Source organism: Frieseomelitta varia, unplaced genomic scaffold (genome assembly GCF_011392965.1).
Source record: "Frieseomelitta varia isolate USP_RPSP 00005682 unplaced genomic scaffold, Fvar_1.2 scaffold_580, whole genome shotgun sequence".
Lineage (NCBI taxonomy): Eukaryota > Metazoa > Arthropoda > Insecta > Hymenoptera > Apidae > Frieseomelitta > Frieseomelitta varia.
In genome coordinates this window covers 18,125-32,183 of record NW_025110346.1, presented here as the reverse complement: position 1 = coordinate 32,183, position 14,059 = coordinate 18,125, and the positions used below count along the sequence as shown (strand labels likewise).

Genomic DNA, 14,059 nt, shown 5'->3' with positions numbered 1-14,059 from the left:
TACCAATTACCACTGGTGAACGAGAAAAGCATTTTTCAGTCCCACAATAAATTTGCGATAAATAACGTTTTTGTAATTAGCACAAGAGTCATAATTTTATAAACTGATGATCTTATAATTTTTATATTGATGAACTCTGCAATAGTATCATGTTTCCACATGTTTACACGCATTCCGATACATGCGTAAGAAAACAGTAAATAGCAATGGAAACGCAATAATGTAATAGTTATAAAAAGATAATTTCTTCCAATATTGTTTTCTTTCTTGTTTTCTTTCTCTTAAATAACCGTTCATATTTAACATATCGAAATATCTATTTGACATTTTACAATCACGTTTAAATGTTGAAATCGCCATGTTGTGACGTTTCGGGTCATTGTATAGACAGCTAATGGGCATGCTCACAAATGTATTTTGTATTTACGTTCTGGAAACGGCATGGAGTCGCAGGACAAGATCGCAAATATACAAGCGAAATTCAAGGATGTTCGAAAATTGCTGGATAATCTTGAAAAGTACAAAACGGAAAACGAGCCGTATAAAATAAAATATCAAGCGATCGAAGTGTTGAAATCGATGGAAATAGATTTGGCCAACATTTTAACCGACACACCAGAGACGGAGAAAGGAGAAGAAATAATAATGCTTGCTGTAATACATTTAAATCTCGGTTTATTACACGCTGATACCGAAGAGTTAAAAGCAGGCGAGGAACAATTCATGAAATGCATAAAATTACTGAAAAACAAAGAGCTGGAGCCGGAAGCTGTCTTACCAGTATTAAGCGCATTGAACCAGTTGGGTATTATATGGTCCCAATGGAATCAACCTATAAGGGCAAAAGACTTTCTAGATCAGGCAGAGCGAATTTACAACGACTTTATAAATACTAATAACCCGTGTATAGATCCTATTAATATGGCTCAGAATTTTGGCATTGAGCAAGTTAAAGACGAGTTAAGTCCCAAAGATGTATTAGAGAAAATTCATACTTTAACATTATACTATTTAGCACAAGTATATAATTCATTGAAAGATCATCGCCAGTCTGCAATATATTGTCACATGACTTTGTGTAGGCAATTAGAACAAAACGACATTGCGCAAGATTTAGATTATATTGATTGGGCATTAAATGCAGCAACATTGTCGCAGTATTTTATGGAAAATGGAAGTTTTACCCAAGCAAGACACCATTTAGCAGCTGCGTCTTACATATTGCAAAAGTATAAAGATATGTTGAAAGAGAAAACTGAAAAGAATGGAGAAAGTGAAGCACTCACAGCTGAGTGGGAAAATTTTAATCATAGAAGTGCAGACGTTGCCAGATGTTGGGCTAAATATGGAATTTTGCTTCTAATGTTATCAAAAGAAAGACTTTTACATAAAACTGAAACAGAACAGGATACTAATCAATCAAATAATGATTCTTCAAAATCAAAGATTATTGATGATTTGAAGTTCAATAGTTTAGAAAAAGAAATAGAGCCAATTGCAAATCAGATCATTGATAAATATTTATTAGATTTCGAAGATGCTAGATTAGTGTTCTTGAATACCCAAAAATGGTTAGAGCAAGCTAAGTCATATTATACTTTAGAAAATCTTGCATCTGACCACATATCAATTGTACAAGATATTTCTTTAACTTATAAATATTTGGCATTTTTTGAAGAGCATGAAGACAGGCAAGCAAAAATGCATAAAAGAAGAATAGACATTTTAGAAAATATTATTAAAGAATTAAACCCCCAGTATTATGAATCTGCTTGCAGGCAAATTTGGATCGAATTAGGAGAAACATATTCTGATATTCTTGATATAAAACTTGATCGTTTACGATCATCCGATGAAAAACCTACACCGCAGGTGCTAACAAAAATTAATCATTTAGCAAAAAGTGCTATAAAAAATTTTCAAGCGTTCCTCGATTCATTACATTTACATCGAAATTCTAATTCTAATATAGAAGAATTTCCTGATGAAATAATGCAACCAGCTTTGTTTTCTTACTTTCATCTGGGTAGATTGTATAATAAAATTATAACTCCTGACAAAGCTAATCAGTTGCAAAATACGCAACAAAGTATTAATGCATATAAATTCATAATCGATTATTGCGAAAAACATCCCAAAGCAGCTGAGGTGATGAAAGTTGAATTAAGCCTATGCAAAGAATTAGTAAATTTGTCGTTACTCAAATCAAATCATTATCAATCAAAGTAAACATGCGGCAAGAAAAAATAATTGATAAATAAAGTTATATTCCATTAATGCACAAGTTTTGATTATAATTGTGAATTACTATTCAATTACATATATCTTTCTCTTTCACTGTGACAAATTTTAATACTCTGTTTTATAATTATAACAGTTCCTTTGCAATAATAATTGCAATAATAATAATAATAATAGAACGATTTATATATATATATATATATATATATATATAAGAGTAATACATAGAAATGTAACACATATGTATTCTATTTTTTTTTTAATTAAAATTTATATTGTATATTTTAAATGATAAGTGAAACATTATAAATAAATTTTATTACTAGTAAAGTAGTTGCGAGCTAATTCAACTTATTTTCTTAGCATAGAGACAAGAGGTAAACAATAAACAATTAGTACAATTATTACAAGATAAATTTGTATTTATTTCATACAATAAAAAAATCACTTTTTCTCTGCCTTTTTACTGGCACTAGTAGTCTTTGCTTTCTTAACCTTTTTTTTCAATCTATAAAACACATCTGTCCTCAATTTGTTTCTGATCTGTTTTGCTTTTCTTAGCTTAAAGCGGTCAAAATCACTAAGTTCCAAACGCTGAAATTAAATAAAAATCGATCTTAGTTATTATGCAAAACATAATTACAATATTTGCATTATTAAACTTACTTTCTTTTTAGCTTCAACCTTCCTTGCCCACATAGTCTCTTTCCAAAGATCATTAATGTTTGCTGCTTCCCATGCTTTACGTACAACACGGGTGGATCCAGTATATGGAAAACGTATACGGAATTTAGTTAGATGAAGTTCATTTAACCTCATTTCACACCGTGGAACATTTGAAGCAGGGCCATCAACCAAAACCTGTAAACAAAAGCTCGACTTATAAAATGCGTAAATTGAATCTATAGTAAATAATAACTAAATATTTTAGTATCAGTTAAAGTATAGTGGCATCAATTAAATATCAGCCGGCAATTCCTATCAAGATATTGGATCATCATATATTATTATTTAAAAAATCAAAAACACAATTGAATATAATATTTAATATTTACTAAAAGATATAACATATTTACAAAATTGTCTCACCCGGTTTTGATCGATGATATCTACAATAGCAACAAGTTTACCCTTGTATTGGCCATCGCTCGCATAAGCGATGCGACCCGATTCTACGAATCTCTGGAACGGCTATTAAAAAAAATCTCGTTACTTTTATAACAATAAAAAATTATCCTATTACAAATCAGTTTTATGTATGAATAAGTTTATACAATGATTTGCAGATAAGTGTAGCTGCCATGTGATTGAAAACTATGTTAAATACAAGGTTATGTCGATTAACTTTTTATGGTTGTTATACATCGTTAAACGTAGACTAGTATAAATTAAACCAAATAATGAATATAGAAGGCTTTCTTGTTAAAAAGACATTTTTCATACATCAATATAGTAAATTATACATGTAACATACAATATGTTCAAAACCACACTTTACTTACCATGATTTAGCGGAAGCAAAAGACCAATATCGGCTAGGTATGAAGGATACCAACTGTTAAAAGTAACTTGTCTCTAGTTTAAAGTGTAATAAAATTTTTGTATAATAAAATTCCCTATACATAGCATAAATAAACTCCAAATACAATTAATTCTTAAACTCACCACATTAAATCGTAGAGGGCATGTTTGACTTTTTGTACAATCGGTGCATTAATTCCTGTGACACATATTATTATAAGAATTTCCTTTCTGACTTAATTCTTGCAGTTAACATTTTGTATAAAATAAATACTTATAATAAAATGTTTTTATAATTGTATTTAAGAAGATTCAGATACAAAAAATGGCTTTAGCGCACGCTGATTCTACAAATCATATATCAAAATTTGATTGTATTGTGGAAAAACTAGTTATATTGACAAAAAAGAAGATTGATGAAATAAAGTTGATCAACAATTACCTCTGTGATCTTAATAATCTTGATTATCGATATTTAACAGGTTTGAATAATGATGTAAGTTCAAGCAAACAATTAAACTCATTATAATTAATTACAGTATTTATTAGAATCTTTAGCAAATAGTTTGATTAATTTATCTAAAAATTGTTGCTTTACTATCCAATAATATTTTAGGCAATACAGTTGCTGATTAAACAATTGTGCTTTATTACACCCATAGAAACAGATTTGATTCAAAATTTTTGTAAACTATTAATTAATATAACTCAAAACAATATTGAACTTCAGGAACAAACATTTTTATACGCCAGGAAATGGATTGTAGAAATATGTAAATCTGCCTTACCAATTACACATAATAATATAATTTTGGCTCTAAAAAATTTATTAACAAATAAACAATTTGATAATATTAATCATGTAAGTAGAAATTTTTAAAAATTATTCTATATTCATGAATGAAATATTGCAAACGCATAACATTTGAAATAATATTATTATAGTTAGAATATTACAATTGTTATTTATATTATTATATTATTTCAGTATTTGAAATTATTAATTGAAGATAATCAGTTATTAAAAAGATATTTGAATCCATCTAATACACAATGGTCTGAAATTCATTACAATGCAATTAGTTGCTTAGAAGGAGTTTTAATGAGTTGTAATAGTATTTTCATAGCAGAAGAACTGATATATATCATTAAAAATATTGCACTAGATATTGTTTCTTCTTCCTTATGTTTAAATGACAATAAATACTACTATACCAAAGTGAGTATTACATGTGAAATAAACATCAAATTGTATAAAATTTATTATCATCATTTATAAATTAAATTTTTAGGTATTATATTCATGCTTACATATTCTGCAAATAATAACAGTTAATGCAGTATTACCACATACCATTGACTTCATGGGTGAAATTTTAGGAGTGGTACAATCATTTTTATTTTATGGTCTTAAAGACTATCCTCCTATAAAACCACAACTTCTTCGTCCAGCAGTAATGAACCTTCCAGAGCGAATTCATACAATTCCTAAGTGTAAAAATTTGAAGAATCACAAGGCAAAAGTAAGAAAACAACCTATTAAGAAGGTTGCTACTGAAGTAAAAAATAACATTGTACCAGAATGTAAAGGAATTGGTTTTTATTCAAGTGATTCAGATACCTCAGATACTGAAAACAATAATTCTATTTTTATGGACTCTAAAGTAAGACTAGAATCTGTACGATTACTGCAGGCACTTATTGAAAATTCATCAAGTCGTGAAATATTTGGATTTTGGCCTCAAATTGTTGCCACAGGAACACGAAATGATGCTAGAGTATTGACTAGAAGCGTTTTAAAAGAATCTGTATCTAAAGTGAAACAACATATGCTAAGCACACTAACAGAATTATTGATAGATGCTAAACCTTTTTTAATGCACGCAGAAGATGTTCATCATACGTCTTTTATTACCTTTTTTGGTACAGTCTGTTTAATGATAAAAGAATTGCATTTTACATTATCTTTGATCCTAAATGGTGAAACAAACGTAGCTGTTTTAACCCATGGCTTAAAATGCGCTGCTGCTTTAGTTCAAGGTACACCATATACGCGTTTGAAAGCAGGACTCGCTACAAAGTTAATGAGAAATTGTAGGCCATATATATTTCACAAAGGTATTCCTATTATATAATATATTTTCTTACAAAAATAAAATCCTGTAATTATTATAATGCCTTGTATAGATCCAACAGTTCGTGTTGCTGCACTGTCAGTTTTTGAAGCTGTTGCTTCTTGTGATCCAGTAACTCCAGAAATATTTGAAATACTTGCAAAACAATCTACTATAAACGTAGGATCAGATCAACTATCTTTAAATGTTTCACTTAGTGACAATACAAAAGAAGATGAAGAAGGAGAAGAAGAAATAGATGTTGAAGATCTCAAAAATAATTTGATAAATGAATACAACAATAAATTATTCAGAGAAACAAATATCTGTTTTCTAATTCATGTTTGTTTAGAAAACATATCAAATAAGGTATACTTACATTTATAATTAGATTTTATGCGAATGAGATAAAAAGACATATTTTTGTAGAAAATAAACAATCATTTGATTTTAGACAATGAGTACACCTGTTCGTCTACAATCGTTAAAATTAATTGGTAGAATGGCATTTAGTACTAGAAGTCTTGTGTTTCCACATACAGACTTAATTACTATGACTTTAATAGGAGTCATACAAGATTCTGAAATACAAGTAATCTTACATGCTTGTCGTGCTCTAGAAATTATGGCTGGTTGTTTTATGAACACTGATTCAGAGGATAAAAATGCTGCAATATTTTGGAATATTATATTTGATCCTATGACATCACTTCTTCAACATCCACAAACAATAATAAGAGAAGCTGCATGTGATTGTTTAGGCAGCATTAACTCTACTATATTTGCTCAATTTCAAGTGAGTATTTGTATAAAAATTGAATCACTACAGTTTGTTGTATGTATTTTTTATAAATATTTTTTAGAGACAAAAAGCATTATTAATTATTACAATACTGTTTGGTGCAATACATGATAAAGAAAGTGCAGTAAGAGCTGCTGGATTACGAGCATTAGGAATGTTAGTCACATTGCCAGCACTGAAGGAAGAAACTGGATTTTTAATGGATTTAGCTGATATAGTTTGTTTAACTGCTGATGATGAAAATCTAGGTGTTCGTATCAAGGGAGCTTGGGCGTTAGCTAATTTGTGTAATTGTCTTACTAAAGAAAAGTTAGTTACAGACAAATCATATGTTTAATTATCTTATACTAGCCTGATTATTTTTTCTATATCTTTTATTTGTACAGTTAAAAAATTTAATATTTTTATCTTTATAGAAATTACGAAGAAGTAGAACCTATTCCTTTTGAAGTGTTATTGCCAAAAATTTATCAAGTCAGCATTAAAGCATCTAAAGATAATGATAAAGTAAAATGCAATGCTGTTCGAGCTCTTGGAAGTATACTATACTTATGTCCGAATAAAGATATACTGAAGGACACATCATCAGGTTTAGAAGCTCTTATAAATTGTGCTACTATAGGAAACGATATGAAGGTATATGAATTAAAAAATTGTTACAGGATCAGCAACATTATTAATCATTATTTTAATTAAAGGTTCGTTGGAATGCATGTCATGCTCTAGGATTAGTTCTAAGCAATGATCCAAACAGTATATTACAATCTTCCTGGCGGGTATGTAACAAACAGAATGTAATTTAAAAAATTTTTTTTATCATAATTAATATAACTTTATTGTTTTAGTAGGATCAAGTGTTTCCTGCATTATGTAACTTAATTTGCAACAGCCCGAATTTCAAAGTGCGTACTAACGCAGCGTGGGCGTTATATTCTTGCAATTCATATGGAAAATATATTGTAACTTTATGGAAGAGTCTTATCTTAGCATTTGAAAATTCTCAGCATGTACCGAGTTATATTGAATATCCTCACCGTGATGCTCTTATTCAACAGGTAATTATTACGAAATTTTAAATCTAGTACAATTATATGTGTATTAATATTTTTGATATATATTTTTAGTTGTGCCTTACTCTTAGCCATATAGCTGCATGTACAGAGATGTCAGATTTACAGAATCTTTGGACAGAGATAAGCGAACATGTAGATGATATTTCTAACTATGTAAAGCAGTTTCAGGTATGATTTTATTATTTATTATTAATCTTTGAAAAATCGGAAAACAAAATTAACAAAAAATTAAATTGTACAGAATCAGTATCATCATATCATATAATTTTTATAATTTTTTTTTTCATTTTAGGAAATTATTATTCCTGAAAAAATGGGAGATTTAATAAAGGCAAAATCTCAATTAGAAAAATATGTGAAAAATGCTTCGTTATTAGAAGAACGAAAAATTGCCCAAACCTTAGCAAGTATTTTTGAAAGAACTAAAAGATATGACAATTTAGATGGTATTGCTTTTATTACTAAAAAGTAATAAATAAATTATGTATTAATTATATGTATCTATGTACATCTAACATTTGAAATTATAACAATTTGCATATATAAAGCATATATGTATATATTTACACAACATAGAAACATGCAAACATGTAAAAATGTAGACAGACTATTAAAATATAGATTAAATTTATTTATCAAATATCTTTTCTAAATTGTTTCAACAATAATTTTATTTAAATATAAACATTATTGTATAATGTTTTAATTCTTATTTATTTTTATTAAGAAATTAAATTATTTATATTTACATATTTTCTGTAAATTTCATCCTTACTTATGTATTTACAGGAGAATTTGACTGATTCTCGTCTATATCTTTTGAACTTGATGTATCTTTAACTTCATTATTCAACACATTATCATCTTTATCACTTATTTGGATTTCATTATCATTTTTATCACTTATTTCTTGTTCATCTGAATCTTCATCATCAGAATTACTGTTCTCATTTTTGCTATGCTCTCCTATATTTGCAGTCTTCATCTTCTTCTTTTGTTTCCATTTCTGTTTCTTCTTTAATCTCTTTGCTCTTTTCTTTGCAGTTATTTCTTCAGCTATCCTTTTATTTTCCTCAATTCTTCTATGATATTCTTCATCTAAAAGTTCCTAATTACAAACACATTGTAAAATCATAAAAATTGATAATGTAAAACAAATGAATTATCAAATTAATCTCATTGTCAGTTACATGAATTTACATTTCATAATAAGCTCCTGTTACCTTGTGGCCTTTTTCTTGAATAAATTTCTGTCTTGCATATTCTTTACGCCTCAAATGTCTATATACATGAAATTCTCCACTGCCAGCACCAGCACTACTACCCATTACATTACGAACAAATTCTGGTACTGTAGGTGTATTCTTAGCTTTAGGTCGTTCTGGTAATATAATAGGCTTTTCCTACATATCATAATAAATAAATATATTTTGTATAGCCTATCATATATTGATCTTAAACTATTTATTCTAATGTTTTAAATATCCTATATAAAATATTTCTAATATTCTTTTAATTAACTTTTAATTTTAACTCATGACTGAAATTTGTGTTTACCGGATTTTTCATTAATTTTTGAAGTTTCAATCGCTGCAAATCAGTTGCTGTCTTTGCTACAACAGGTTTTTCTTCTTCTTTATTGTCTGGCATAATGATATATTATCGTACAAAACAAAGCTTTGATTCAAATTAACTTTATATTAGCGATTTCTTGTCAAATTACGACAGTGAGAGGTTACGAACATAATAACAAAAGTGAAATACGCACAGTACAAAATCGATATATATATAAGTTATATCGATTCCGCATATACATAAATTTAAAAGTATAATTAATCTTTTAAAAAAAATATTAAATCGTTAATATATTTAAAAATACAAACGCTATAATTAGTAACTTCAAAATATTTCAGAAACTTTGGGTATATAACACGATATTCTTAACAATATTTCTAATTTTTTTAAAAATTTTATTTTTACCACGATTTTGATTATCAATGTTAAATTTTGTTCACTATACTTATATACATGAATCTACAAAAATTTAAGTACTACGATATTTTTAACAATCAACAAATTATAAGTTTTGAAGAAAAATTTATCTTTAGGTTTATTTACTTATAAATAATAGTGAGTTTATTTTAACAAAATTTCATCAACTTAATTGAAATTACTAAACAAAAAATTTCATTATGATATATTCTAATACACTAGGTAAATTACTTGTTATTGTATATTGTTATATTGAAGATATACAAAAGAAGCAAATGCATTTAATAAATTTTTTCATTTATTTCACTAAAAAATTAAATTATTCTTTCTTTGGTGAAATTTTTCTTAGTAATGTAGTAATATGTTACTAATAATTCTGAAGCGATCCAGTTGGTAGCAGTAATAGTAGCAGAAGGCTTTCAATATTGACGCACATTGACGCTTATCGAGAGTCCTGTAATCGTCGAAGACTGAAAAAAAATTCTGCTATTGAATTCGAACTAATTTTCACAAGAGCGAGATATATTATTATATACTTTAGGGACAATGTCAGAGGCAGTAATAGATGAAAGGTAATTTTTGAACAAGGCCTTACGTTAAATGTATTTTCGACGAATATTCCATTTTTTTGCACTGTATGTTATAAATATTTTGCAGAGTAACGGATGAAATTGCAGCATTGAAAGCGATTTTGCTTGACGATGAATTAAACATAAAGGAAAATGACAGGTAAGTTATTTTCTTTAGAGTATTTAATGTTTGTAACCTAATAAATGAATTAAATCAATTGTCATTTTGAAACTTTTAATTACAGATTATTTATTGTTAGAAAATGTTATCTGTAATGAAAATATGTGTTTCCGTCAATGAAGTAGTATTGAATTTGACATTTAAATTATTTATATTTATTTGAAGAAAAATCAATTTTTATATTATGAAATAAAAAATAATCATAAATATTTATCTTTTTTATGATATGTGAATTTAAAAAACAATATTATACAACAATTACAATGTAAATTATGAAGCAAAAAATCTGATATTTTTCACTTCATGATTTACTTGTATTTATTAATGGTAAATATATATATATATATATTCATAATTTGCCTTTTTATAAATGTGTTATATTTGTATTTTTCTAGAGGCGAACCAGAATGTATTGAAACTGTATTGTTTCCTTCAACTGGTGAAGATTCACAGTCTCAATATGTTTGTGTAACACTGATTGTTCAGTTGCCTGTTGGATATCCTGATATATCACCTACTATTAGTCTCAGAAATCCCAGAGGTTTAGATGAGAACACAGTGAGGCTCATGCAATCAGATGCAGAAGCAAAGTGTAAGGATTTCATAGGTCAACCAGTTATGTTTGAACTCATTGAGGTATGTATCATATTTAAGGTTTATCTTTGTAAAAGATTATAATTAATATACTTGAAAATAATAAAATATGTTAAAATATACATTAAGCTTATGTAAAATGTATGTATAAGAAATGTGTTTAAATTTTATTATACTATTGCTGAATGTATTTTAGTTACTTCAGAATTTCTTATATTTATGGCTTATTATAGATATTATGTTATTCTGTTATTTTATTCGCTATTATTAAAGTGATATTATTACAACAGTTAATAAGAGAACACCTTACGAGAAGTAATCTTCCAACGGATCAATGTGCCATATGTTTGTATGGTTTTCGGGAAGGAGATGAATTTACAAAAACTGAATGTTATCATTACTTTCATTCACATTGCTTAGCAGCACACATTGCTGCTGCAGAACGATATTATAGAGAAGAACAAGAAAAATTGCCACAATGGCAGCAAGATGCTACCAATAAATTCCAGGTATACTATCATTTAATTATGAATTTGAAACTAAATATATTTCTAATAATCTTAGTTACCATTAAATATAATATTTTTTTTAGGCCATATGTCCTGTGTGCAGAGAGTCCATCAATTGCGATGTAGAAAGTTTATGGTCTGCTCCTCCTCCAATTGATGTTGAAGCTGCTATCGATTTTTCAGTAACTACAGAGCTGAGAGAATTACAAAAACAAATGGCAGCATTGTTTTTGAGGCAACAACAAAGGGGTGGTATAATTGATTTAGAAGCTGAAGGTGTAAAAACATTGGTTAGAACAGAAGATGAGCCTGGCGCGACTACTGACGGACCCAATCCTCCAGGAACCAGTTTAAATGCTTATTCAAACCAAAATATGCAACCTGTTAATCATATGGTATGTTTATGTAATTTTTACAAGTTGTTTTACGTGTTAATTTAGCTATCAATATATATAAATTTTACAACTTGTAATTCGTAATTTTATATTTTTAGTTTTAATATTTTAACGATAAAATATTTTCTCTAGCAAATGCCACAATCAAAACAATCTTCACAGACACAGAATCATGCTCACTATCAATCAAGACAACTACATCATAATTATCATGGCCATAATAACCATGGTCATCGAAATAGAGGTCGCGGACGAGCTCATTATCGTCGTCAATTTGACAGAGTTAGGCAGACGGAATCTACTCCCAGATGACAATGGGTTCGAGATAAACTATTTACTGTCTGGTCTCCTATTTTGCTAAATATATACAATAATATGAATAGCATTAGTAGCATAATTATGTGTGTATTATATAATAACTGTTTAATTTCAAATTACTTTTATATACTAAAATTATAGGTTTTGTTGTTCAGCAACATTCCCGTTGTAATGTTTAAAATGGGATATGTTGAAACTTCCAAGGACTGTCTGTGTAGACTGAAGCCATGGTGCTCTTTTAAACGATCTACAATCATAAAAAGTTAATGTTTTCCTTTTTTTTTCTTTTTTCTTTTATACAAATATGTATACAAACTACAAAGCTATAAATACTATAACATATTACAAGAAAACAAAAGAAAGGAAAAACATACAATCAAAATCTTATACAAAAAATATTTTATACCAGTTATTTAAAATTTATGCTCTTGGAGCACAAAAGTAATAGGTATCACTTTCAAATTAATCATTTTTAAATAAATTTTACAATTTATAATACTCATTTCTGTGCAAAAATATATTAATAATATAGATCGTGCTATATAACAGAGCAAACATGGGTCAGTGTTTAAACAGATATTTGTTTATTCCTTTAAAGAAATTAAAAATTTAATTCTTGCTCTATGCATATATTCAGAAGCAATGTAAATCTTTAGAAAAAGTATGTAATGCTATTATATATCAAATTTATCATATGAAATATACCTTTCAAGAGTTGAGAACTTTGGTTTAATGCATGAATTAACCACTACTTCTGAAAGATACCGTTCAAAAAATAATGTGAACAACACTGCACATCAGTAGTATGTTTTTAATGCAAAATATTTTCTACAATTATGTAATATATTTCGTATTGAAAAAATATGTGTAAGTCCTTGCTTTTTTGTAATTTATTTTGTCTTCTTTATTTTATTTTAAAATGTTAAAGAGAGATTTATTGTAAATATTTCTTTGTTGTGTGTGCAAAAGGTTCTATTAATATGTAAAAATCTTCCTTGTAATTGTGATATTTATAAAAAGATAATGACATAAAATAAGAAAAAATTTAGATTAAAACATTAGATCATTCCAATTCAAATAAATTAATATATTATTTTTATTATAATAATCCGATTTTTTTAAAGTAATAATAAATTTGACATTAATTATATACCGTTAGCGCTATTATGATCTTTAAAAATAGAATAGAAAATGCTTTTGTAAATGATAAAATAGTTAAACATTTATAACTATATAAATTTTTTGTATCCATTTTTTTTTAAACAAAACACAACATAAAGCAGTAACGTTACGTACCTTTTATAAATTATATTTTAAATGATATAAAGTAATATACTCCAAATTAATATAAAATATTTTTATTTTCAATTTGTTTCAACAAAAATGAACAAACTTTGATTAGAAATTATAATCTATGTATTAAATAATTATTTGCTTCTTATATTATGTTTTATATATACAAATACTTTTTCTAATACTAGTTACTTTTAAAAGAAATCTTTTAACTTGATTACAATAAAATTTTCATAATATTAAATAGCATTCTTTTAAAGTAGATGAAAAGCTAAAATAAATTAAATATATTTTTAAAATCAGCACGAAAGAATGTTTTCTTATTTTCGTATTTATTTTATATAATATTTATTTGTATGTACCAAAGAACTTATATTTAGTTCATAAATACATTTAAAGCAAAACTTTATTTTCTTTATATTGATATTATATTTATCTGTGATATTTTTGAGAAAAG

At 27.2% G+C, this 14,059-nt stretch overlaps 5 protein-coding genes across 8 annotated transcripts; 3 read left to right on the top strand and 2 right to left on the bottom strand.

The window, feature by feature from the left end:
- The first annotated feature begins 324 nt into the window (after positions 1–324).
- LOC122534233 (KIF-binding protein) lies at positions 325–2,232 on the top strand. The gene has a single exon (XM_043664667.1). The coding sequence runs from the start codon at positions 442–444 to the stop codon at positions 2,227–2,229; it is 1,788 nt and encodes a 595-aa protein (XP_043520602.1). The 5' UTR covers positions 325–441; the 3' UTR covers positions 2,230–2,232.
- Positions 2,233–2,645: 413 nt separating this feature from the next.
- Positions 2,646–3,829, bottom strand: LOC122534234 (60S ribosomal protein L14). The gene is made up of 4 exons (XM_043664669.1): positions 3,744–3,829; positions 3,331–3,432; positions 2,908–3,102; positions 2,646–2,835 (listed from the first exon to the last, which is right to left on the bottom strand). The coding sequence occupies exons 1-4, from the start codon at positions 3,744–3,746 to the stop codon at positions 2,686–2,688; spliced, it is 450 nt and encodes a 149-aa protein (XP_043520604.1). The 5' UTR covers positions 3,747–3,829; the 3' UTR covers positions 2,646–2,685.
- Positions 3,830–3,899: 70 nt separating this feature from the next.
- On the top strand, positions 3,900–8,292 carry LOC122534232 (HEAT repeat-containing protein 6). Of its 2 annotated transcripts, XM_043664665.1 has the most exons (12): positions 3,905–4,258; positions 4,379–4,624; positions 4,751–4,981; positions 5,055–5,880; positions 5,950–6,245; positions 6,331–6,672; positions 6,740–6,987; positions 7,095–7,314; positions 7,377–7,454; positions 7,527–7,733; positions 7,803–7,919; positions 8,044–8,292. In XM_043664665.1, the coding sequence occupies exons 1-12, from the start codon at positions 4,088–4,090 to the stop codon at positions 8,221–8,223; spliced, it is 3,162 nt and encodes a 1,053-aa protein (XP_043520600.1). In that variant the 5' UTR covers positions 3,905–4,087; the 3' UTR covers positions 8,224–8,292. The 2 variants fall into 2 exon arrangements, with proteins under 2 accessions (XP_043520601.1, XP_043520600.1); XM_043664666.1 differs by lacking the exons at positions 7,803–7,919; positions 8,044–8,292 and having other exon boundaries at positions 3,900–4,258; positions 7,524–7,665.
- Positions 8,293–8,460: 168 nt separating this feature from the next.
- Positions 8,461–9,562, bottom strand: LOC122534272 (PRKR-interacting protein 1 homolog). Of its 3 annotated transcripts, none has more exons than XM_043664749.1 (4): positions 9,457–9,562; positions 9,309–9,421; positions 8,975–9,154; positions 8,461–8,859 (listed from the first exon to the last, which is right to left on the bottom strand). In XM_043664749.1, exons 2-4 carry the CDS (start codon positions 9,399–9,401, stop codon positions 8,527–8,529), a joined length of 606 nt encoding a protein of 201 aa, XP_043520684.1. In that variant the 5' UTR covers positions 9,402–9,421; positions 9,457–9,562; the 3' UTR covers positions 8,461–8,526. The 3 variants fall into 3 exon arrangements, with proteins under 3 accessions (XP_043520684.1, XP_043520685.1, XP_043520683.1); XM_043664750.1 differs by having other exon boundaries at positions 8,461–8,615; positions 8,646–8,859; positions 9,309–9,531; XM_043664748.1 differs by having other exon boundaries at positions 9,309–9,531.
- A 565-nt stretch (positions 9,563–10,127) lies between these two features.
- Positions 10,128–13,031, top strand: LOC122534270 (E3 ubiquitin-protein ligase RNF25). The gene is made up of 6 exons (XM_043664747.1): positions 10,128–10,315; positions 10,401–10,472; positions 10,889–11,129; positions 11,378–11,596; positions 11,680–11,991; positions 12,124–13,031. The coding sequence occupies exons 1-6, from the start codon at positions 10,290–10,292 to the stop codon at positions 12,301–12,303; spliced, it is 1,050 nt and encodes a 349-aa protein (XP_043520682.1). The 5' UTR covers positions 10,128–10,289; the 3' UTR covers positions 12,304–13,031.
- Positions 13,032–14,059: the final 1,028 nt, after the last annotated feature.